This window comes from Talpa occidentalis, unplaced genomic scaffold (genome assembly GCF_014898055.3).
Source record: "Talpa occidentalis isolate TD23 unplaced genomic scaffold, MPIMG_talOcc4v2.1 talOcc4.3, whole genome shotgun sequence".
Lineage (NCBI taxonomy): Eukaryota > Metazoa > Chordata > Mammalia > Eulipotyphla > Talpidae > Talpa > Talpa occidentalis.
The window spans coordinates 4,296,785-4,320,733 of NW_023603184.1; the positions used below are offsets into that span (position 1 = coordinate 4,296,785).

The window sequence follows — 23,949 nt, forward strand, 5'->3', positions numbered from 1 at the left end:
CGAATGTAGTTTGTAAGTCAAAAGTAATAGTCTGCATCATTTTTTTTTTTTTTGAGCTTTTTTTAAATTGTAAAATACAGATAACACAGACTTACTATCTTTTTTTAAAAAAAAAAGATTTATATAAGAACTGGGGTACAGATCAGAAAGCATGGGAGGGTGAGAGGAGAGAATTCAGCAGAACCAGAGTGGGGGGCAGAACAGGCAGACTGACCCACGACACTGCTGAGGGGAGCAGTGGGCGAGGCAGGAGAGGTCTGCTGCACCATGTGGTGTTCTCCCTGACTGGTGGGAAATCGAACCGGCACTGCAGAGGCTGCGGACAGCTTCACAGTGCGGTGCTCAACCACTGCGCCACCGGCGAAGCCCACAGACTTACTATCTTAACCATTTTTAAGTGTTCAGTAATAAATACATTCATGTTATTTTGTGACCAGTCTCCAGAATTCTTCATCTTACAAAACTGAAAATCTTTACTAATTAAACAATAACCTTACATTCCTTCCTCTCCTGACCCCTAGTAACTATCATTATACTGTCTGTCTCTATGAATTTGGCTACGGAATCATATAGTATTTGTCTTTGTGAAGCCGACTTGTTTCACTTATGTTTTTAAGGTTCATCCATGTTGTAGTTTGTGTCAGGATTTCCTTCCCTTTTAACACTCAATAATAAATGTAGCATATGTTTGTGTATATATGTAGTCTGAGTGTGTTCATGTACAGATAGATTACATTTCGTTTATCAGTCCATCAGTGGACATTTGGATTGTTTCTACCTTTTGACTATTGTGAGTAATGCTGCTAATGAACATGTGTGTACAAATACTTCTTTAAGACCCTGCTTTCAATTTTGTGGCGTATATATTCTCAAGTGTAATTGCTAAATCATAGGATAGTTCACTCCCAACAGTGCATAAGGATTCCAGTTTCTTCATATCCTCACTATGTGATTTTTTGTGATTTTAAGTTAAATTCAAATTTGTTTTAAAATTTAATATTTGATAAGTGTAACATCGTCTTTGTATCTCTGAAGTAACATGTTTTTTAAATTCTAAAGTCTTATTATTGCCTCATAGCTGGCACAGTGATGTTTGAGTATGGAATGCGTCTTGGCAGAGAGGTTCGGACTCTCCGGGGACTTGAGAAGCAAGGCAACTGTTATCTGGCTGCTATTAATTGTTTACGACTTATTCGTCCAGAATATGCATGGATTGTGCAGCCAGCATCTGGTGCGGTGGTATGAAAACTGTATCCTGGAATTTGGGATCATTTAATTTACTTGGTTTGGATTTTTCAAAACTGTTACCTCACTTTGCTTCAATTCATTTAAAATTTCTACTGGGATATTTGTGAATTATTTTTGTAGCAATTACACATTAGTATCTCTTCATTCTCAAGTTAAGAATTACTGTATGAAGGAGTGCTGCAGATTGGTTTTGGAATTAGACCTGACTAATAACTTCAGGCTAGTTACTCATTGTTTTTCTGTCCTCTTGTCCTTTTGCATGAAATAGGAATGATGATGATGATAATGTCAATCTTATGGGATTGTTGGGAGTTAAATGAGAAAATTCGTATAGATAGCTTACAGTGAGTGTCTGGCCTGCAGACACTCCTACTAACCTACAGTAGTCCTGACATCAGTGTGAACTTCAATCATGGTCTGCCATTTTTTGACCATGGAACATATTTTTCATGATTAAGATCTATGCCATGAAAGTTAGGCAGTTTTGGCCCTGAATATCCACAGTAATTAAATTTTCTAAATGCAACTTCATCCTGCAAATCATCAAGGCTCACTTCAAAAATATAACCCCTGAGGCAGTCAGATGAGATTTTGGTTCCTTGAGTTCTTGTGACTCTTGTTTTTTCAATATTTCTATATTGAACATAGCTGATGCCTTGGCATCATACCAGTATTTCTTAGAAAATGGGTCAGCCCACTTTCTTGGCTCCTTTTTTGCCACCCTTCATAAGTTGCTTGTTTTTACCAACTGCTGTGGTGCTGTCCTTCAGTAATTGTTCTAAAAAGACACACCTTTTGAGTTTTTCTCATCTTGATGATGATATCATCCCAGTTACTTAATGTTACACAGTTCATAGATTTTACTAGACTTATTTCCCTGGGTTATGGATGCAGAATAATTCAGGACCCAAGAAAAGTTAAGTGGTTTATGTAGAGATCAAAGTCATGTCCTTGGATTCAATAATAGGTTACAACTGAGTCAGCTCAGCAAGCAACTCCATTTCTTTGTCTGACAGTTATTATACCTTTGTAAGAGCTATGTTTGTTCAGATAAACATAACTTATTGTTGAGAGAGTTTAAAGCTCTGAATCACAGTTGATGATTTCAAAGTAAAATCATTTTTCACAGTTAAATCTGTTATCTTTTTAGTATGATCGCCCTGGAGCATCTCCTAAGAGGAATCATGATGGAGAATGTACAGCTGCCCCAAGTGAGTTGATGTCTCACACTGATTCTTTGCTGGACAGGAATTGTATTACAGTAGTATTTGCATTTATATATGTATCGTAGTTAGATACATTATAGTAATACATAATACAGTAGTTGTAATATGTTTTTAGGTCTGTGTAGGGTCAGGAATGGACACTGAGCAGGTTTTCTGATCCAGCAGACCGGGTAAAGGAGAAGTCAGAGTCCTCAGTGGCTTCTGCAGGTCTTTTATTGGGATTTACCAGGCATCCAGGCATATGGCAGGCAGGGGTGCTGGGAGGCCTCCCAGCTCCTAGCAAGTCCTCACTCTATCTGGGCTCTCCCCCTCCCTCCTTCTGCTTCTTTCTCGGCTTCTCTTTTGGCTTCTTCTGCTCTTCTGTTCATTCTTGGCTTCTCTTTCAGCTTCTGCTGGCATCCCTGTGACACCGCCCTTAAAAAGCCCAGTCTTAGCCCAGGTGAATCCCATCTACCTATGCCCACACCCTATTCCAGGTGCCCGCCATCAGGCATGCGTTCAGGACCGCAAGGATCCAGCATCTATCCTGATGGCGGGAGGGCAGAAAAGCCTGACATTTTTCCTTACCCTACAGCCTGTTACTCCAGATAACGTAGTGATTAAATTATATTGTAAAATATTGTAAAGGTCCTTCTTTGTAGTTTATTTTCAAGTTCTTAATCTGTAAGTGTTGTCGCATAGTCCTTGGAATGCTTCATGTAATTGTAGGGGAAATGAAAATGCTTTGAAGAAAGTGTGTGTTTGTTACTTGTTGTATTTAAGTCATATTTGTTTATCAAACTCCTTTGATAATACCACAGAGCCACATCCTTCCATAAAGGGTGAGCTCACACCCGGTTTTAATTCTGCCTCTCATCTTGGGAATGTTCTTTCTTGCTGATAAAGAGAACAGTATTTCACAGTTGTGAGAGTTAAACGAAATTACATGTAAAGTGTCTTTGTAAGCGCCTCCCCAGCTGCAGTTGTAGTGCTTTGATTCAATGCAGCTGCATGAGTGAAATAGGGACGTGGCTTTGTGTTTTATTAGCTTTTATTGAGCCCTTTGTTTTCTCCCTGTTCATGCCTTTGGAAATCAATGGGTTGAGCTAGACTAATATGCACTTCCTCTCTGTATTTTGGGAACTGAGAATATTTCCCTTTGGCTTATAGCAAGTCGGCAAATTGAAATCCTGGAACTGGAAGATCTGGAGAAGGAGTGTTCCTTAGCTCGCATTCGTCTCACTCTGGCTCAGCATGATCCATCAGCAGTTGCAGTTGCAGGTAGGAATTCAGCACAAGCTTCTAATTGCCACATGAAAAATCACATTTTAGGGCCAGAGTGTGGACATAGTGTACTAGAGGAAATAAAGTATGTCATTGTTATTCTGAGATACACGTCTTTGTTCGGGCTCATTTGCCTAATAAATTGGGTGCACTAAATCCTCTTTCATTTCCACAGGAAGTTCATCAGCAGAGGAGATGGTTACACTTTTGGTTCAGGCTGGCCTTTTTGACACTGCCATATCACTCTGTCAGACTTTTAAGCTTCCCTTAACACCAGTCTTTGAGGGACTTGCTTTCAAGTATGTATAAATTTTCTTTTATGGTCTTAATTTTCTAGTGCAAAAAAAGCTGTATTTTTGCTTTTTGTGAACTAGTGGTCACATGAGCTAGTATCCTGTAAGCCATTTGTGGTTTATGAAAGTCTTTTAGTCCATACAGTGTTTTTTATTATTATTATTAATGGATTATGACTTTCTTTAAATCTTATTTATTACTTCTCTTGAGAAATCAGAAGATCTGGCAATCCCAGACCCACATTCCCACATGTCAAGATATACCCTGGGTTAAACAGTGATGTCCATTTTTGACAAGGCCTGTGTTTTCTTCACTCCTTTAGGACCTCCATAGAGGTCCTTCTTAATGAAGTAACCTTATTCCTAAATGTTAGTCAAGTAATTGTAAATTGGAAATATTTTTTAAACTGTCAGAATTTTTCATCATCAGTTTTCTCTTGAAAATAAATTATCTCTAACACTGTTGATAGCCTTGTAGGCTATGCAGTTGTAGGACTGTGAAGAGAGAGGTGAGCTAATATCCTAGTAGTGAGTTCAGCAGGAGACCAGAGCTAAATTTGTCACTTATCTTGCCAGTGTTAGTAACAAAATAGGGTAATGCTTTTCAGTATAGTAGGTTACTACGTGTGAAACCATTTTCATTGCAGATGCATCAAATTGCAGTTTGGAGGAGAGGCAGCACAAGCAGAAGCCTGGGCCTGGCTAGCAGCCAACCAGCTCTCATCAGTTATCACCACTAAGGAGTCCAGGTATAGCCCTGTTGTTTGGGTGTTACCTGTCTCCACCGTATGGCTCTTCCTTTGCTTAAATTGGCATCCACTGATCATTTCACTTTTCTTTTGTGGCTGTTTTTGTAGAAACTGGAGTGCTTATACTTAAGGGTGATGTCATGTAATTTGTTATCCAATCCAGGGCACCGTTGACCATGAAATGTTGCTTTCTATCCCCTTCCTAAAAGGGGATATTATATCATCAAGAAAATGTACTCATACAGGCAAAAGTCTATATTTAATTGGTTTCAGAGAGTACTGTTGCTTTTCCACATTCCTTCCCTTAAACCCACACTGCGTATTGTCACATGATCCTCTTTAGCTTACCTGTGACTACTGTTTTAGCAATGTGTCACTCAGCCACCCCACCATACCTTCTTCAGATTTCCCGTCATCATATACTCTTCCCTAGTGTACCTCATTACCTGAATGTGGCTCATTTTTTCCTTCCAGATCCTTTGCTATCAAACCTAACCCTCAGTAAACTTCCTGTCCTCGATATGCATTTACTATTTGTACGATGCTGCTTAGCACTTACTTTAGAATTGTGGTATTCTACAGTTTATAAGTTCTTTAACTTTAATTTTCAACCCCAAAATTAGCACACAAGAATTAATACTAAAATAAAATTATAACTACATCAAGACTTCTACATGTCTCTTTCTCACTTAGGGGTTGGCCACCAGTGATTTGAGCCAGTTTACTGTTTCAGGGGCCTCCTGGTGGCGCAAGGGGTTGAATCGCAGCACTATGAAGCTATCGGCAGCCACTGAAGCACAAGTTCGATCCCCAGGCAGGGAGTTAAGCCACATGGCACAGCAGACCTCTCCTCTCTCACAAGCTGCTCCCCTCAGCAGTGTATTTCAGTCAGTCTGCTTGTTCTGCTCCCCACTCTGTCTCTGGTGAATCTTCTCACCCACTGCTCCTCTGACCTACACCCTAGCTCTTGTATGCATAAATAACTAAAATAAATCTTTAAAAAAAAAAGTTAAGTGCATTATATAGTTGAATAAGTTTATGTGTAGTGGGAGAAAAATAAAGGAATCCTAGTCATTGCACTTTCTAGAATGACCCATATACCACACTGACCCTATTAATACTAGTTGCCATTAAACTATATTACCAATTCAATTGAGAGCTAAAGATATTTTTCCTTGTGAATACATGTTTTGAATGGTACTATAAATATCTACTAAGAATGTGAAACTCATTAGATCTTTTCATTTTTATCAAGTGCTACAGATGAAGCATGGCGACTATTGTCAACTTACCTGGAAAGGTATAAAGTTCAAAATAACTTATATCACCATTGTGTAATCAACAAGCTGTTGTCTCACGGAGTGCCTCTGCCTAATTGGCTTATAAACAGTTACAAGGTAAGTATCCTAACTTGTAGAAAGCAGCTGATCTTTATTCTGAATGATTTCATGAGATGGTTAAAAAGAAAAAGATGATAATATATGGAAATAAATCGACTTACATACTTTGGACAGCTTCTTAAACTTAGCTGAGACACTACAGTTTTACTTCAATTCCACATGAAGTACTAGGTGTTTAGATTCATACTTCTACTGAGTAGTAATTAAGTTAATGCCTGCTTTTGGCTCACAAGCAATGAGTATATTTAGAACAGTAACTAAGTAAATACCTCACACAGTGTTTACTCCACAGGAGTGGGTGGAGTAGTTTTCAAATACTACAACAGTGTTTCTTAAAGTAGGTCTTTATCAGCATTGGATTCTGTAATGGAATTACTTGGATAGTGTGCTTCAAAATAGATTCTTATGTCCCATCCCAAACCTACACAATCATATTATCTGGAGTTAGGAGACAGAAATCTGTATTTTAACAAACTTAAAATTTTTAAGTTAGAAAGTAGAGAAGGTAGCTAATGTGATCAGAAGATTAAGATTGTGATCAAATCAGATACTGAAAGCATGATTAACATAATAGAGCTCTTTCAAATATTGAGGCTGTACTCACTTTTCTCATATCCTGGCTTAAATACCAATTCTATGTAGGCATTTAAAATTGTTGATTTTTTAAAACTTCTTTTATATTTGTTGTTCATGTATTTCTGAGAATTAATTGAATATATTGACTTATTAGTCAGCATTTCTGAGAAGGTCTACTGACTGACTAATGTGGAAACTTTAGAGAGAAGATAAAATGTGTCTTAGATTACACAACAAGGGAGGAAGGCCACTTAACAGATAGGGCTTACAGGGTACCCAGAGGTAAGTGAGCTCTTGGGACTCTAATCCTTATCCCAAGATATAGAGGAGTAGACCAAGGTGCTCATTTGTTTACAGAGAAGTATAAATGTCAGTGACTTGGACATAATATCTTTGCAATGTCAGTGCCCAAGTAAGATGGAATCAGATAAATGTCTTTAATCACTGGCTTTTTACAGAAGGTTGATGCTGCAGAATTGCTCCGTCTATACTTGAACTATGACCTTTTAGAAGAAGCTGTGGATTTGGTTTCAGAATATGTGGATGCTGTGTTGGGAAAAGGACACCAGTACTTTGGAATTGAGGTAGATGTGTGGACATTCTTTTTCATTCTGTATTATCACTCTAAGTCAATTCAGGATCTGAAAGTAAATGGGATGATAGAATGGGGAATTTAACCTTTACTATATGTAGTTACACAACTAATTTTCTACAAAGTCAGGGATTGGCACTCTAAGCATCTCCAGTTTTCTGTTTCTAAAAGGGAATGTATTTTTTTCCCCTCCATCAAAAGAATGTGGCTTTAATTGTTTTTTTAGAGATTTATTTTTATTTATTTATACATACAATAACTGGAGTCTAGGCCAGAGGTGCGGGAAATGAGACGATTCACTGGAGACAGAGTGGGGAGCAGAACAGGAGGATCTACTGAAATACACTGCTGAGGGGAGCAGCAGGCGAGACAGGAGAGGTCTGCTGTCCCATGTGAGTTAGCTCCCTGGCTAGGGATCGAACTCAGGCCTCAGCAGTAAAAGTGCTGACAGTGCTGACTTAGCCCCTACACAACAAGGGAGGCCTGAGCCACTGTTTTAATCCTTTTGTCCAAAAGAAAACACATACTCAGTGGTTAAATTGTCAAAGCTCACATAGATTGTAAATAAAAGAGCCACATCTAAAATCCAGGTCTGGGGCCTCCCCAGTGGCGCAGCAGTTGAGCGCTGGGTTGCGAAGCTGCGCGCAGCCCTCTCCTGCTGCCCGCTGCTCCCCTCAGCAGTGTACTTCGGTCCTTCTGCCTGCTCTTCTCCCCGCTCTGGCTCTGGTGAATTCTTTCACCCTCCCCGCGCTTCTGACTGTACCCAGTGCTAGTATAAATAAATAAATAAATAAATCTTTAAAAAAAAAAAAAAAATCCAGGGCCTCCCCGGTGGCGCAGCGGTTGAGCGCGGGGTTATGAAGCTGCCAGCAACCTCTGCAGTGCCAGTTCGATCCCCGGCTGCTCCCCGGCCACCGGAGGAGGGGCCCACATGGCGTGCAGGACTCTCCTGCAGCCCGCTGCTCCCCTCAGCTGTGTACTTCGGTCCTTCTGCCTGCTCTGCTCCCCGCTCTGGCTCTGGTGAATTCTCTCACCCTCTCGCACTTCTGACTTACCCAGTTCTTGTATAAATAAGTAAATAATAAATAAATCTTTAAAAAAAAAAATTAAAAAAAAAAAATCCAGGTCTGGTCATTATGAGAGCAAGCTCTCTAAACTTAAAAAGTTGGACTTTTCCTTTTTTTTTTTTTTTTTTTTCTTTTTTTTCCCCCAGATAACTGGAATTTTTTAATTGCTAAATAGAAATAGCATTATTCATCAACAATTTAGAGACTAAGTTCTGTTGAATGTATTGAACTTAATACATTCAAGATAAGGGCTCCTTTAACATCAAAGATGATTTTAATTTAAAAATAAATTTGGGGGCCTCCCCGGTGGCGCAGCGGGTTGGGCGCCGTGCTGTGAAGCTGTCCGCAGCCTCTGCAGCATGGGTTCGATTCCCGGCCAGCCAGGGAGATTCCCACATGGCGCAGCAGACCTCTCCCGTCGGATCCGCTGCTCCCCTCAGCAGTGTATTTTGGTCTTCTGCCTGTTCAGCTCCCCGCTCTGTCTCTGGTGAATCCTCTCACCCTCTCGCGCCTCTGGCTTGTACCCCGGTTCTTATATAAAAATAAATAAATCCAAAATATGTATTACTATAAATAAATAAATTTGGTGGGCCTCCCTGGTGATGCAATGGGTTAAGACACAACCTATGAAGCTAACCACAGACCCTGCAGCACGAGTTCGATTCCCGGCCATGAAGCAACCCACATGGCGCAGCCGACCTCTCCTGATTTGCCTGCTGCTCCCCTCAGCAGTGTATTTCAGTCAATCTGCATGTTTGTTCCCCACTCTGTCTCTGGTGAATCCTCTCACCCCCCGCACCTCTGGCCTGTGCCCCCCCATTCATAAATAAATATATCTTTAAAAATAAAATAAGTAAATATAAATAAAATTGGTTTAACTGAGAAAAGGACAGGTTCCCCAATTGAAAAGATAAAGCAGGGAGAGAAGGATCCTAACTATATGTCTATACGTGTACTCAGAATTTCCTGTTGTGAAAAAATAAGCTATTTCATGGAGACCTATGAATGCAATGACCCAGAAAAAAGAATCCAGTTTCTAATTTTGTTCTAATAATAAATATTTCCCTTTCAGTTTCCACTCTCTGCCACAGCTCCCATGGTGTGGCTCCCATACTCATCAATCGATCAACTTCTCCACGCTCTGGGTGAGAACAGTGCCAACAGTCACAACATCGCAGTAAGTGTATCCTGTCATGCCGCATCTCTTACAGCTTGCTCTTCAGTTCTCAAGCACGAAAGGGAGGGCAGAAGCCACTTATTGCTCTGAAGGTGCTGCCCTAATTCCTTTATAAATAAGGCAAAGGAGCTAAGCAACTTTCTATTCAAAAACCTTAGTAAAAAACTGTCGAGGCATTCATTATAAAGAAAAAATAACATGCAGTCTACTCTTTAAATGAGTTTACAGTTTAGTAGAGCAGATCCTGCAGGGTAAACTATTGATAGAAATAAAATAAATTGGGGCCTCCCTGATGGCACAAGGGGTTAAGAACAACCTATGAAGCTATCAGCAGCCACTGCAGCACGAGTTTGAGCCCCAGCCAGGGAGGAGACCCACATGGCACAGCAGACCTCTCCTGACTCGCCCCACTGCTCCCCTCAGCAGTGTACTTCAGTCAATCTGCCTGTTTCGTTCCCCACTCTGTCTCTGGTGAATCCTCTCACCCTCCACACCTCTGGCCTATACCCCAGTTCTTGTATGCATAAATAAATAAAAATAAATCTTAAAAAAAAAGAAATATAATAAATTATCTCTACCCGATGTCAACTCAGCATAAACAGCCACCTTGACCAGGACTTTTAAAATGATGTTTCTTGTACTCAAAACATTGTAGTTATGGCTTACTTATTCAGTTAGATCTAAGTAGTATCCTAAGTCTATTAGTAGAATTCACAGAATATGGTTTTTTTTTTTTTTTTTTTTTATAGAGGCATGTTTTCTTTCTTTCTTTATTTGTTTGTTTGTTTGTTTATACATGCACTGGGTACAGTCAGAAGCGCGGGAGGGTGAGAGAATTCACCAGAGCCAGAGCGGGGAGCAGAGCAGGCAGAAGGACCGAAGTACACTGCTGAGGGGAGCAGCGGGCGGCAGGAGAGGTCTGCGCGCCATGCGGGACCCTCCTCCGGTGGCCGGGAAGCAGCCGGGGATCGAACCGGCGTCGCAGAGGCCGCGGGCAGCTTCGCAACCCAGCGCTCAACCGCTGCACTACCGGGGAGGCCCCACAGAATATGGTTTTAAACTAATCAGTGATTCAAAGTATAAACTCATGGTCCTTTTGTGTGCTTGTCTTTTTTTTTTTTTTTTTTTTTTTTAAGATTTATTTATTTATGCATACAAGAGCTGGGGTACAGGCCAGAGGCGTGGGGGGGTGGTGTGAGGATTCACCAAAGACAGAGTGGGGAACAGAACAGACAGACTGAAATACACTGCTGAGGGGAGCGGTGGGTGAGACAGGAGAGGTGTGCTTCGCAGTGTGGATTGCTTCCTGGCCGGCCAGGGATTGAACTCGTGCTGCAGAGGCTGTGGATTGCTTCATAGTGCGGTGCTTAACCCCTTGCACCACCAGGGAGGCCCCCTGTGTGCTTGTCTTTTTAACCTGCTTTTCAAATGCTAGGCAATAGGAAGAGAGGAAGACAGCTGTGTCCCTACCAGTTACCTCTGTCGACAAATCAGATGTTAACATAATTACAATTAGATTGTCTGAAATATTAATCCTGTGTTTGTTTCACTTGGCAGCTAATTACTAGTTTAATCACATATAGCCTCTCTGGTTGTAAGAGCAAGTATTGCTTTGATTAAAAATACTAGTATGGTTTGTATATTTAGAAACTTCATTAGGAAAGCAGAATTAGTGTGAGAGAAAGCAGAATTTATGTGAGAGAAGTCTAGTTTCATCAGTAAAGTCACAGTGCAGACTCCTGTACTGAACGGTGATTAAATTCAGCAGAATAGTTAATACTTTAATAGGAATCTGGTTGGTGAAATCAAAGTGATTAAGAACTTCTTTTTTAGTCCTTGAGCTATTCTGTAATGATTCCCTTTTCCCTTACAGTTGTCCCAGAAAATACTTGACAAATTAGAGGACTACCAGCAAAAAGTTGATAAGGCAACACGGGATTTATTATATCGTCGGAATTTATGATCCAGATGGTTGCCTGGCCTTTGAAAGCACTTGGTGCCTCTTGGGGCTGAAGACTTTCCCCTTCGGGAACCCTGTACTCCGGGCCATTTTTATACCTGTACATGAGGTGGACAACATGGGAGTCTGCGTTCTGCGCCAGAGAGGAGGGCAGATGAGTCACAGGACCTGTGCTTGCTGGCGGTGCTAACACAATTTCTGGTTTTCAACCTTGGTCTCAAACAGCTGCTTTTATATATGACTCACAAGCTTTTTTAGAGTTTATATTTTTTTAAATTACCGAAGACATTCTTTACCTGCGAATTAAAACCCACCTCCACTTTCCAAAATAACTGATGGTTGTTGGTTTGTTGTCACTGACCACCAAAGCAGTCACTGCAAATCTCTTCATTCTTCCCTATCACTTTTTGTATTTCAATGGGATAATTTTGGTCTAGAACTGACATGTATTTTCTGTATTGCAAAAAAAAAAAGCCTAATGATTTTTGCATACTCTTTATTTATTTTGGACTTTTTGTATGATCTTCAATAAAGTATTTAATAATTAGCTGAGAGAAAGCCTAAAATGACCAGCTATGTAAGGGGTTATCTTATTTTGAATCTGGTTCTGAGGCTAACATTGAATAAACTCTTAGCTAAGAAGAAATTAAAATTCATGTCCATAAAAGCAACAGATTTTCAAAGTAAATTCTGTTAACTCCTGTGATTTACAATAATCAAGCTGGACTTGATCATACAGTTAGTCTAATAATGTATTGAACCAAAACACAAACTTTCCCAGTCAGATTCAGAAGTATTTGTGCCCACAAATTTGGGAGAAGTGAAAAATAAGATCTTGGATTTTATTCTGTATATTAAAATTTATCTTTTAAGGAAATTATCTGTTTGATGCTTGTATGCCCTTGGACTTTGAATTTTCCATAATGATGTCTTTAATTTTTACATTCTCAATACCATATTTACTTTATATATTTGAAATAATATGAGTTTTCTGTTGCTACTGTTATGGTGACTGTTTTGCTATATTTATGTTAGTTCTATATATTCATATGAAGTAACTGATGCAATTAGGGACTAGAAAGCCATCCCAAAGCTAAACCCCTGGCTTCCAACTACAGCAAAAAGTGTATTTTGACCTCTGTACACACATGTAACCAAAAGAAAGGTTTCACAAATACCTATCTTCACGTATCCTAATGTGAGGATTATTATTATTATCCACATTATCCAGTGTGGATCAGAACCCACACTGAAAAATATCAACCCTGTTGTAGCCATTTCTGGAGGACAATACCCGAAATTGACCCTATTACAGAAATCTATTATTAGCCTTGCTATCAAAATACTGGTTTCAATAGTAATTTCACAAGACACTGACCAGCTTTTCCTGTCCAATTTTCCTTTCCTTGAACCACTACATTTGTTCTGCGCCTGAACCCATGCTGGAGCCAACTCAGCCCATTTTCTTCTACCTTTGTCACTTTGATTCCCCGCCAGAACAGATGGTGTCTAAATTTTTTTTTTAAGATTTTAGTTATGCATACAAGAGCTGGGGTGCAGGCCAGTGATACAGGGGGTGAGAGGATTCACTAGACTGAGTAGGGAGCAGAACAGGAGGATTGACTGAAATACATTACTGAGGGGAGCAGCATTCGACACAGGAGAGGTCTGCTGCACCATGTGGGTCAGCTCTTGGGCTGGGGATTGAATTCACGCTGCAGTGGCTACAGATAGCTTCATGGTGCTGTGTCTTAATCCCTTGCACCACCAAGGAGGCCCTGGTGCCTCAATTTTTACTTCTTGATAACTTTGAGCCCATATTTCTGTTTTCTGGACTCTGCTATTTTAACAGTTCATAATAGCCTAAAATAATCCTGATGTTAGAAACATACTTTGAGGTGGCAAATTTTGCTTCCTTATGTTAAAGAGTGGCCTCACTGGTGGTGCAGGGGTTAAAATCTCAAGAGGTAGTATGCTCTCACCAACTAGTGCTGCACTGCCCCAAGTTCGATCCTGGGCCAGGGAGGTGACCATGTGGCACAGCAGATCTCTCCTCTTGCCCACTGCTCCCCTCAGCAGTATATTTCAGTAGATTTGCCTGTTGTGGTACCCACTGTGTCTGGTGAATCCTTTCACTCCTCCACAGCTCTGCCCTACACTCCAGTTTATATGCATAAATAAAATTTAAAAAAAAAAAAACAGGCCCAAAATGTAGGCGTTCATAGCAATCCCCACCAAGATTCTATACCTTAACCTAACCACAATTTCAGCTTCTCTCAAAAGTGGAATTTTAAACCAATTATGAGGTAATCTGCCTAAGAGTCTACCCCCTTCCCAAAGAGATGAGGGTTTTGCCTGAAATATTCTTTCTTGTTCCATCCTCTTCTGACTATAGAAATCTTCCCTTTCATACAACTTGCAGTGCCTTTCTGCATACTAAATAGGATGCTACTCTACTCATGAATCATTTAAGAAAGCTAGTATCTCTCAACTTACTCAGATGGTTTATAACAGCCTGAAGTTTACTCAATCCACGTCTATAAGAAGGCAAACATGTTCTATAAAGAGGCAAATAGTTTATAGCTATCAAGCTATAGCCAGCCACTGCAGCGCAAGTTCGATCCCAGGCCAGGTTGCTAACCCACATGGCACAGCAGACCTCTACTGTCTTGCCTGCTGCTCCCCTCAGCAGTGTATTTCAATAGATCTGCCTGTTCTGCTCCCCACTCTGGTGAATCCTCTCACCCCCGCACCCCTGGTTTACACCCCAGTTCTTGTATGCATAAATAAATCTTTAAAAATATATAAATAAAATTCCACTTTGGAGGAGGCTGAAACTGTAGTTAGATTAAGGAATTAAGTCTAGATGGGATTAGCATGAGCAAACCCATTTTGGGAAAAAGATCTATGATTCTTTTTCCCATTTCTACAACCCTTTAAAATGTAAAAACCATTCTTACCTTGGAGTACTTGAGCAGCAATCTGCCCACCCCTGTTCAGGTCCCTACCCACTTCTTTGAGGCCAACAGCAAAATGTCTCTCAAATCAGTGGTTCTCAACCCTGGCTAAATTTTAGAATAACCATTAGAGCTTAAAAAAAAAAAAAAATACCTGGTATCAGCCCTCGACTCCCACCCCCAATCTAACTGGTTCAGATTCTTACATTGCTTTCATGTTCTCTAAGTGGTTCTGTGAACAATTTAGGGTTGAGAACCGTTGTTAAAAACAAGTCACATCCAGAAATAGAAATTTCTCCCAAGAAAAGCAGCTTTTCACATTGCTTTGCATTGTGGTTTGGTTCATTTGCTCAGTTTGGTTCCAGCCGGTTTTAGAACCAGATCTGGACTTGGTGTAAACAAAAGACTCACTAATAGTAATAACTACCATTTAATAATTACTTATTTTGTGACAGGTGCTTTGCAACTAACTTAAAACATCAACCTTACAGATACTGATACATTTTCAGAACAGCAAAGACAAGTTTAGGGATGTTGAGAAACTTGTCTAAGAGACCACTTTTGGAAGGTGCAAAAGTTTTGAATCCAGATACTTGACTTCAGAACTGTGCACAACTATATTTTAAGGCCTCTCCCCTCAAGAAAATGAGTATTTTGTTAAGTCTCAAACAACTTGCTGTTACTTTTTTCACAACACCTGGGAGTCTAATTTCAGAACACTCAAATCCAGGTATTCCTCCCGTAGGCAGGAAAAGGAAAGAAATCTTGCTATTTGATTTCAAATTTGTATAGATCCATCACTATATTCATTCAAAAACATTTACTGTTTTTCATATTCCAGAAAGGGCATTTCATACATAGAGAACAAAACACAAGTCACTTCTCTTGAGGCTTTTAAGTCAACAACCAATTTTAAGTTTCATCCATAAAATGGAGATATTGATATTATAATAGAGGGAAATTTGCAACCCCAATATATCTCCATGCAAGAATACAGCAAGAAGGCAGCCATCTCTTAAGTGTTTGGGGGAGGGAGTGGAGAGGGGGATAAGGGTCCAGGGGAATCACTAAATCTTTTTCTTATAATGGAGAAAAACAATCAGCACAACCATCATACCCTTATTTACTGTGCTTTTCCAGGTATACTCTCCAAACTGATCGTTTTTCCCCTCCCCCAACATCCTTTGTCTTTTAGGTTTTATTTAAAGAAGTGGTTTATGCCGGCTCTGCAAATCATTCCTTTTCCCTGGGTCAGTCCTATATATACAAAACGTATATATGTTGTCAAACTGTTTTCTCCTACTAGTCTTTTATTACAGGGGGCTGTCTCAGACAAGAGCTCAGAAGTGCAAAGGGAAAATTACATTTCCTCCATTACACTACCTAATAAAATTGCGAGCCTCAAATGCAGTGCTACATGTAAAGTGTTTAGACAGTGCTTGATAGATAATAAGTACGCAGATGTTCGATATCACTTAGATGTTTTAATAAGCACTGAGTCAGTCCTCCGGGGTATAAAAACAAAAACACTCGCTTTTTTAGGCTTACTATGTGTGTGACGGTTTGGGGGATCGGGGTGGAGGGAAGAGATGAACAGCAGGATGTCAAGCTCTGGGGAAAAGACTCGGCCTTGAGACAACAGGTTCAAAAAAGTAAGGCTTGCGCTGCGTCTTGAGGAATGAAAATAATTTTATCGTGCGATGCAGTAGTTACTCCAGCTAGTGTGAAGGCCTGAAAGTGAATCCTTCAAGTGGCTTCGGAGAGGGGGAGAACGAGAGATCGGGGGTGTAGGGGCGGATGCTGAAGGAAGATAAATCTAGGCAGTTTGAAGCTAACAGTGGGCCCGACTGGGAGGGTTCCTCTAATCTATCGCAACGATTTAGGCTTTTTCCTAGTGGCCGGTAGAACGCCCAGTGATCTTTCCCAGCTGATGAGCAACACGAGCTATCTTTGTGTTCGAACAAAAAAATTTACAAACGCGTGAAAGACCCATTACTCTCTTCAAAGCCCAATGCTAACTTCAAAGTAAGCCGCAACGCTCAGGGCGAGACTTTGGGAAGAGCTCGGAAAGCGGCACAACTCGCCACAGGACAAACGACAACGAACAGCCACAAAATGGAGGACAAGTGGGGGGGGTAAAGAAAAGACTCCACGAAAAACGCATGGGTGGAACCCCACGTAATGGCGAAATCATTCTACCTTCAAGTCCTTCCGTAATATTGGCTCGCGGCTCACATTTTTTTCATTTTCCATTGGCTACCGCCTCCTTCAATCGGTCAAATTAACCAATCGCCCAGCGTCCAGGGTGAAGCCCGCCCTTCCGCCTGGGGAGAAGGACGCAGAAGAGCGTAACGGCCCCACGGCGCCTGCGCGGGCGCGCGCTCTCGGCCAGTTAAAAGCAGCTCTTCGCGGGAGGCGTGACCGCGGCGTCGGCGGCGTCTGCATATTGATGACGCAGCGCCGCGCGTAGCGCCCGCCCTTCTCGGCTGCCCGCCTCCCGCGACTCGAGCTCGGGCTCGCGATGGGGAAGAAGTCCCGAGCGGTACCCGGCCGCAGGCCTATCTTGCAGCTTTCTCCGCCCGGTCCCCGGAGCAGCACTCCGGGCCGGGACCCGGAGCCGGAACCCGACACCGAACCGGACTCGACGGCGGCGGCGCCCAGCCAGCCAGCCCCGGCGGCACCGGCGGCGGCGACGACGACAGCGACGACGACGACGACGACGGGCCCCGCGGTCACTGCCGCGGCGGCCCCCGACGACTCGCCTTCCGAAGAAGGTGAGGGCGCGCGGGGAGGCCCGGCTCCTAAGCGGCACATCCGAAACTCGAGCGTGGGGGTGCGGCCTAGGCCTGGCGCTCCGGAACCCGGAGGGCGGCGGCCGTCTCCGAGAGCCTTCGGCGTGGGGCCTGCGGGAGGACGGCTGCGGCCCGAGGCGGCAGGGCGCGGCCCAGGGGCGCCATGGCTGGGGCAGGGGGTGCCCCGGGCGCCTCGTCTTCTCCTCCTCCAACGTCCTCCCTTGCTTTGGCACAACTTGGGAGGTGGATGTGAGAGGATGTTTCCCCGTCCCAGGCTTGAGGGCGGTGGAACCTGGCCTTTGCGACTCGTCGCCTTTTCCTTTCGCTTTTGTTAAAGCTGAGAGCGATCCTTTAGCAGCGAGCAAACGTTTTTTGCTTTTTTTTTTTTTTTTTTTATTTGCGGTGCCAGCCAAAGCGTCAGTACAAGCCCAGATTGGCAAGGATCCAAAAATTCCTGGCGAAGTGGAACCTTGTCGATTCCCGAGTGCTTGTGTGATTCTCCCCAAAATGGACAAAGCTTGCTGCAGGGGCTAGACCTTGCAGAAGCCGCCACCATTTGTTTCAGGTTTTTTTTAAAAAAAAAAAAACAGCATTTTTTAAAGTTTTTTTTTTTTTTTTTTGAGCTGCTGCGAAAATATTTGTTATAACTGCTCTTTCTAAAGGCCCCTCTCTCTAAAGGCCCTGTGGTAGCCAGGAGATTTATGGGAGGTTGTGTGTAATAATTTCAGTGGTAAAAATTCCTTTATTTTGTGTTGTTCCAGTCTTTAGGCAGAGGGGAGCTTGCGGTTGTGTGTATCATCCTTGTGTATCATCTGCCAATTGCTTGGGTCAATAATGGATTGATTATACACCCTGTTTAATTGATGAAATCTAAACTGGAAAGGTCAAATCAAAGATTGTTTTGTTTTGTCACCTGTAGTGTATTTTGCTAGTCCTTAGTCTGACTAGTTCTCTTTTGTTCATTTTTTAAAAAATTCAGATGAACAGGAAGTGGTGGTGGAACCTCCCAGAGTTCAGAATCCTCCAAAACCAGTCATGACCACCAGACCCACAGCTGTTAAAGCAACAGGTATAGGTTTTCTAAACATCTTTTCTAGGATATCTCATTATGATCACATTGGACCTGTGTATAGCTTTATGCTGAGTGCTTCAGTGTTATTGACATATTTCGCATATAAAATGGACATCTTAAATCTTTGCATTTGGGAGGGCTTGTGGTGTATATATGCTTTGTGTATTTATACTAATATCTAACCTTAACCCAGGTTAAAATTGTTGGTTTTTCTCTCTACCCAAAATAGTTTGTACTACATTTAATGTAATTTCACAACTAGTTTTCTGGCTTCCTCAGTGTCTTCCTTGTTAGGAATACAACCATAGCTTTTCGTTCTGTTTTAATTTCACTAACGTAGCACACTGCCTTCCTTGCTACCTAGCAAATATTTATGGAGTTGAAAATTGCTCTTATTAATAATGACGGAATACTTAATAGATGTTTTGTAGACTTGGGTTAAAGTCACCACTCTAGCATTCATTCTAAAACCCTAAGACTTAATTCATCTGTATAATATAACTTTAAATTATTTTGAGGATTAAACAATATGTGAAGATCTCACATAAAAAATGCCAAAAATGTTAGTTTTTTCCTACTCTTGAATGGTTAAAGTGTGTTCTGATACTAAATAGCTATAATTGGTATAATTTTATTCTTTTAAGTTTGGGGTTCTATTCATACTATGACAATTAAAATAATAGATGCCTCTTTCTGTTAGCCACTTTAAAAAAAAGCCAGTATGGGTTAAAAAAGCTAAAACATGGTTGTGGGAGACATTTTAGAACAAGAAAATACCATTTTGTGTTTGTAAACTGCATGTTTTTCATTTTTCTAAGATTCATGTAAGATACAATTTAAGGGTGCATAGGAGAAATTCCCTTGATTTGTCAGTAACTACTATGTTTAAGCATTTTGTAGAAAGACATGCTTAATGTGGTTGCTTAAGACTGACCTTGCTTCCTCTGGTTTCCAGTAGCAAAATTTCAATAGTAGTTTGGGACATGGTCCTATGAGGCTTTTATTTTTCTAAGATTAAGCAACTTAATATAATACTGTGAATTTTCATTTTCAATATTAATCTCAGTGCCCTACGTATTTGTGCCTGCTCCTTGTCAGTGTATGCCCTAAATATACAGAGGTGTAATTAGATCATGCATACATTTCATGACTTGTTTTTTATCTTGCTTTTATATTTTTAGCATTACATTTTGTCCCCTTACCGTTACTGAACTCATTAATCACGGAAAATAATGCATCAAAAACTGTGCTCTAATTTGTTCACCGGTCCCCTATTTTAAGGGCATTTAAGTTGTTTTTAAATAGAAACTGCTAGAAGCTTTAGGCAAAAAAATTTTAATTTGTTGAGGTTATAGTCTCACAGGTGAAATAGTCTAAAAAGAACTTGAAGAGTTGGGGCCTTCCTGGTAGCACAGAGGTTAAAGACACGATGTAGCCAGCCACTGCAGCACAAGTTAGTTCCCCAACCAGGGAACTGACCTATGCAGCAGACCTGTCTTGCCTACTGCTCTCCTCAACGGTGTATTTCAATAGATCTGCCTGTTCTGCTCCCCACTCTTGTCTCTGGTGAATCCTCTCACCCCCTTTATCTCTGGCCTACTTCCCAGTTCTTATATGCATAAATAAATAAATTTAAAAAAAAAAAAAGCAAACTTGAGTTTTACAGCTTTTTGCCTGTTACCAGATTGTTTTTTAAAAGATGCTGGATTAGAAAAAGAAAACAAAACCAGAATTTTTTTTCCCAAGCTTTATTTATTTATGCATACAAGAACTGGGGTACAGGCCTGAGGTGCGGGGGGTGGTGTGTGTGTGAGAGAATTCACCAGACACAAGGTGGGGAGCAGAACAGGCAGATGCACTGAAATACACTGCTGAGGGGAGCAGCAGGCCAGTCAGGAGAGGTCTGCTGTGCCATGTGGGTTGCTGCCTGGTGGGGGATCAGTGCGGACAGCTTCATATGTTGCATCTTAACCCCTTGTGCTACCAGGGAGGCCCAAAATCAGATTTTTTTTTTTTTTAAAGAAATACTAATTTATGGGCCTTCCTGGTGGCCCAAGAGTTAAATTCTCAATGCTATCAAGTTATCACCAGCCACTGCAGCATGAAGACCTCTCCTGTCTTGCCCACTGCTCCCCTCGGCAGTGTACTCACCACTCTGTTTCTGGTGAATCCTCTCACCCCTCCCCAGCTACCCCGCCCCCCACCTCTGGCTACACGTCTGTTCTTGTATGCCTAAATAAATAAGTCTTTTTAAAAATGTTAATTTATGGTGTATCTAACAGTATTAAGTATGTCTGTTTCCCCTAAATAGTAGGTTTAATCATTTTCGTTTACTTTGCTATTTGATAGTTGTGCTATTAGGAGCATGGGAAAAAAGAGGTTTGGTGTGTGTACTGTGAGACCTTCTCCCAGTGAGACCCACTATGAGTCTAGGGAATTACCCCTGCTTTGGAAATTTTATAATCAATTCCGTGAAGCTCACCCTGTTGGAACCTTTTACCAGAGGATATGAAATTAAGGCTTGTGACCCCAGTGATTGTGTCTCTGGTTGTTTCTAAATTAAATAGTTTTGTGTAAAAATACACATTTCCTAAATATAGCCTCTCCAGAAAAAGCATCAGTGCTGAATACTAAAATACAGATTTTTATTTCCATACAGGGATGTCTGCTTTTGTAGTTCTAGCTTTATGAGGCTCTTACCTCAAAATCAAGGAAATTGACTGCCTTGACCAAAACAATGAGACATGAGATATTTGGAAAATGAAGTCATTATTTAAAAGTCTAGTCAGCTTAAAGTAATATTTTGGCAGTTGATATTTAGTGACATTTAATAAAAACTTGTAACAAGATAACAAAAGCAAGATTTATGTGACTAAAGACTAAGATAAACTAAAATGACTTAAGTTTACTTTTAGATGAACCCATGAATTAATTTATGAAATGAATGACAAAATTAAACTTCCTGATGAATCTGTTCATTTAACAAGTATTTATTGAGGACATAGTGTGTGCCAGGCATTGGGATATTTAGTCTAGCTAGGGATTAACATTTCATGTATCTGCTATGATAATTTATAAATAGTAATCACTTGATTGTAATGTTAGAGTCACCATGGGTGATAAAAATGAAAATGCCATACCAGCAGTACAGAGGCCATACTCAATGCAGCTTCTTTTTGAAGAAAGCATTGATAATTGAATCTAGCTGAGGTTTTTTGTTGTTGTTTTGGTTCTAGCATTTTGAGTTTCATTTTAATTTGTCGCTTTTTTGCTTTCTTGGTTCTAGCATTTTGAGTTTCATTTTAATTTGTCGCTTTTTTGAGGGAAATTTCTGGAAAAGAGCTTTTTTTTTTTTTTTAAGTATTTATTTATTTATACAAGCACTGGGTACAGTCAGAAGCGCGGGAAGGTGAGAGAATTCACCAGAGCAGGGAGCAGAACAGACAGAAGGACCGAAATACACTGCTGAGGGGAGCAGCGGGCAGCAGGAGAGGTCTGCGCGCCATGTGGAACCCTCGCGCGGCAGCTGCAAATCTAACCGTTGCTGCGGATGCTGCGGGCAGCTTCGCAACCCAGTGCTCTACCGTTGCGCCACCAGGGAGGCCCAAAGAGCTTTGTTTTTAACTTTGAAAATGTTAACACTGAACTACAATCCTCTTACTTGTTTGAGATGGACACATAAATTGACAGTCTAAAATCAGGGTATACAAGATATTTTGATAGAATATGAGGTTAAATTATTGGTTGTGTGTTTTGAGAAGAAAGTTAAGTGGTTACGTGGATTGATTTTATGATCTCCACATAGTGTAAGTTATACCTCTGTTCAGTGATTAATTTTGAGGTTATGTTTTAGCTGTAAACTCAGTGTAAACTTTAGCCAGAGAATCATGTTATTATATTTTCTTTAGGGTACTTAATAGAACATTGATATTATTGTTACTAGTGTTGTTTACCTTTGTGTTTCTAGGAGGCCTGTGTTTACTTGGTGCATATGCTGACAGTGATGATGAAGAGAGTGACGTTTCAGAAAAACCAGCACAATCTACAGAGGCAAATGGAAATCAGTCAGCTGATATTGATAGTACATTGGCCAACTTCCTAGCGGTTAGTGATGATTTTGTTTGGGTTTTTAGGGGTTTTTTTGGTCTGTTTGTTTAGGTATCACTGTTTATAGCATGTAAGTTTCATGTGTGCACCATTGTGATTTCACATCTCTAGTGTGCTTATCACCAAAAAACTATAGATTCTGTGGAATTTTAGTTTAAGCCATTTTGCAACCTGGGTCTCAAGTGGTAGTTAACTCAGCTTTTTCAATGTTAGTATTTCCCTCTTCTTTCTCCCTCCTCTCTTTTTGTAAAGGTTGTAAGCGGGGGGGGGGGGGGGGGGGGGGGGGGGGAATGGGGAACAGATAACCTCAGAACTTGTGTAATTGAAAGATGAGAGTTTTGATTTGAGATAGTGATTGGCATTTCCTCAGTTATGGTTATGGTGTGATTAATGCATTTATTACTATTTTAATCCTAAAGGAAATAGATGCTATAACAGCTCCTCAGCCAGCAGCTCCTCTAGGAGCTTCTGCCCCACCTCCAACTCCACCTCGACCAGAACCAAAGGAATCAACATCTACCCTTTCTTCTGCTACTTCCAATGGAACAGACTCAACCCAGACAGCTGGATGGCAGTATGATACTCAGTGTTCACTGGCAGGAGGTAAGCTTGATCATTTGAGGTTTTGTTTTGCAATAGAAGGAAACCTTAAAGTAAGGTTCTTAAAGATGGTTAGACTTTGGAACTCCCAAAGATGAAAGAAGCCATACTTAACACCGATAAGTACTAGGGTATGATTTTATCTTTTGAAAAATAACTGCTTGTCCTTATAACCAGTAGCAGACTATAGAGGGTGAATAATAAAAGTCATTTTTAAGTCTTTTGGGGTTTGAAATACATTTTTGGACAATCAAACTGGTTTTGTTTTTGTTGTTTAAATTGTTGAAGATGATTTTGGAAAGGAAGACTTCCCCCAGGGGATACTTAATAATATCTGAACATTTGGTTTGTCCCAATAGAGGGAAGAAAGGATAACAGATGCTAGTGCATCTTGTGAGTAGAGGCCAGGATGCAGCTCAACACTACATAAGACTGCCCCCCCACAGCAAAGAACTGTCTATCCTGCCCAGTACTAATAGTATATCAAGGTTGAGAAACCTGTTTTATTTTATTTTTTTTAAAGATTTATTTATTTATACAAGCACTGGGTACAGTCAGAAGCGCGGGAGGGTGAGAGAATTCACCAGAGCGGGGAACAGAGCAGGCAGAAGGACCGAAGTACACTGCTGAGGGAAGCAGCGGGCGGCAGGAGAGGTCTGCGCGCCATGTGGGATGCTCCTCTAGTGGCTGGGGAGCAGCCAGGGATCAAACTGGCGCTGCAGAGGCTACAGGCAGCTTTGCAACCCAGCGCTCAACCACTGTGCCACCGGGGAGGCCCAAGAAACCTATTTTAGATTGTTATAGCTTTATTTTTTTCCCCAAAGATTCATTTTATTTATTTATGCATACAAGAGCTAGGGTGTAGGCCAG

General features: G+C 41.0%; 2 protein-coding genes across 2 annotated transcripts in view; both read left to right on the forward strand.

Annotated features, from left to right (window-relative positions):
* NUP160 (nucleoporin 160) overlaps positions 1-12,556 on the forward strand; it is a 40,502-nt gene extending 27,946 nt beyond the window's left edge. The window contains exons 28-36 of the mRNA XM_037522256.2: positions 1,079-1,239; positions 2,399-2,459; positions 3,624-3,734; positions 3,913-4,036; positions 4,678-4,779; positions 6,035-6,176; positions 7,214-7,339; positions 9,487-9,591; positions 11,465-12,556. Of these exons, the coding sequence (XP_037378153.1) occupies positions 1,079-1,239; positions 2,399-2,459; positions 3,624-3,734; positions 3,913-4,036; positions 4,678-4,779; positions 6,035-6,176; positions 7,214-7,339; positions 9,487-9,591; positions 11,465-11,554 (1,022 nt within the window). The 3' untranslated portion in view covers positions 11,555-12,556. The remainder of the gene's footprint in view (positions 1-1,078; positions 1,240-2,398; positions 2,460-3,623; positions 3,735-3,912; positions 4,037-4,677; positions 4,780-6,034; positions 6,177-7,213; positions 7,340-9,486; positions 9,592-11,464) is intronic.
* Positions 12,557-17,000: 4,444 nt separating this feature from the next.
* FNBP4 (formin binding protein 4) overlaps positions 17,001-23,949 on the forward strand; it is a 29,084-nt gene continuing 22,135 nt past the window's right edge. The window contains exons 1-4 of the mRNA XM_037522257.2: positions 17,001-17,282; positions 18,280-18,369; positions 22,340-22,476; positions 22,899-23,082. Of these exons, the coding sequence (XP_037378154.1) occupies positions 17,030-17,282; positions 18,280-18,369; positions 22,340-22,476; positions 22,899-23,082 (664 nt within the window). The 5' untranslated portion in view covers positions 17,001-17,029. The remainder of the gene's footprint in view (positions 17,283-18,279; positions 18,370-22,339; positions 22,477-22,898; positions 23,083-23,949) is intronic.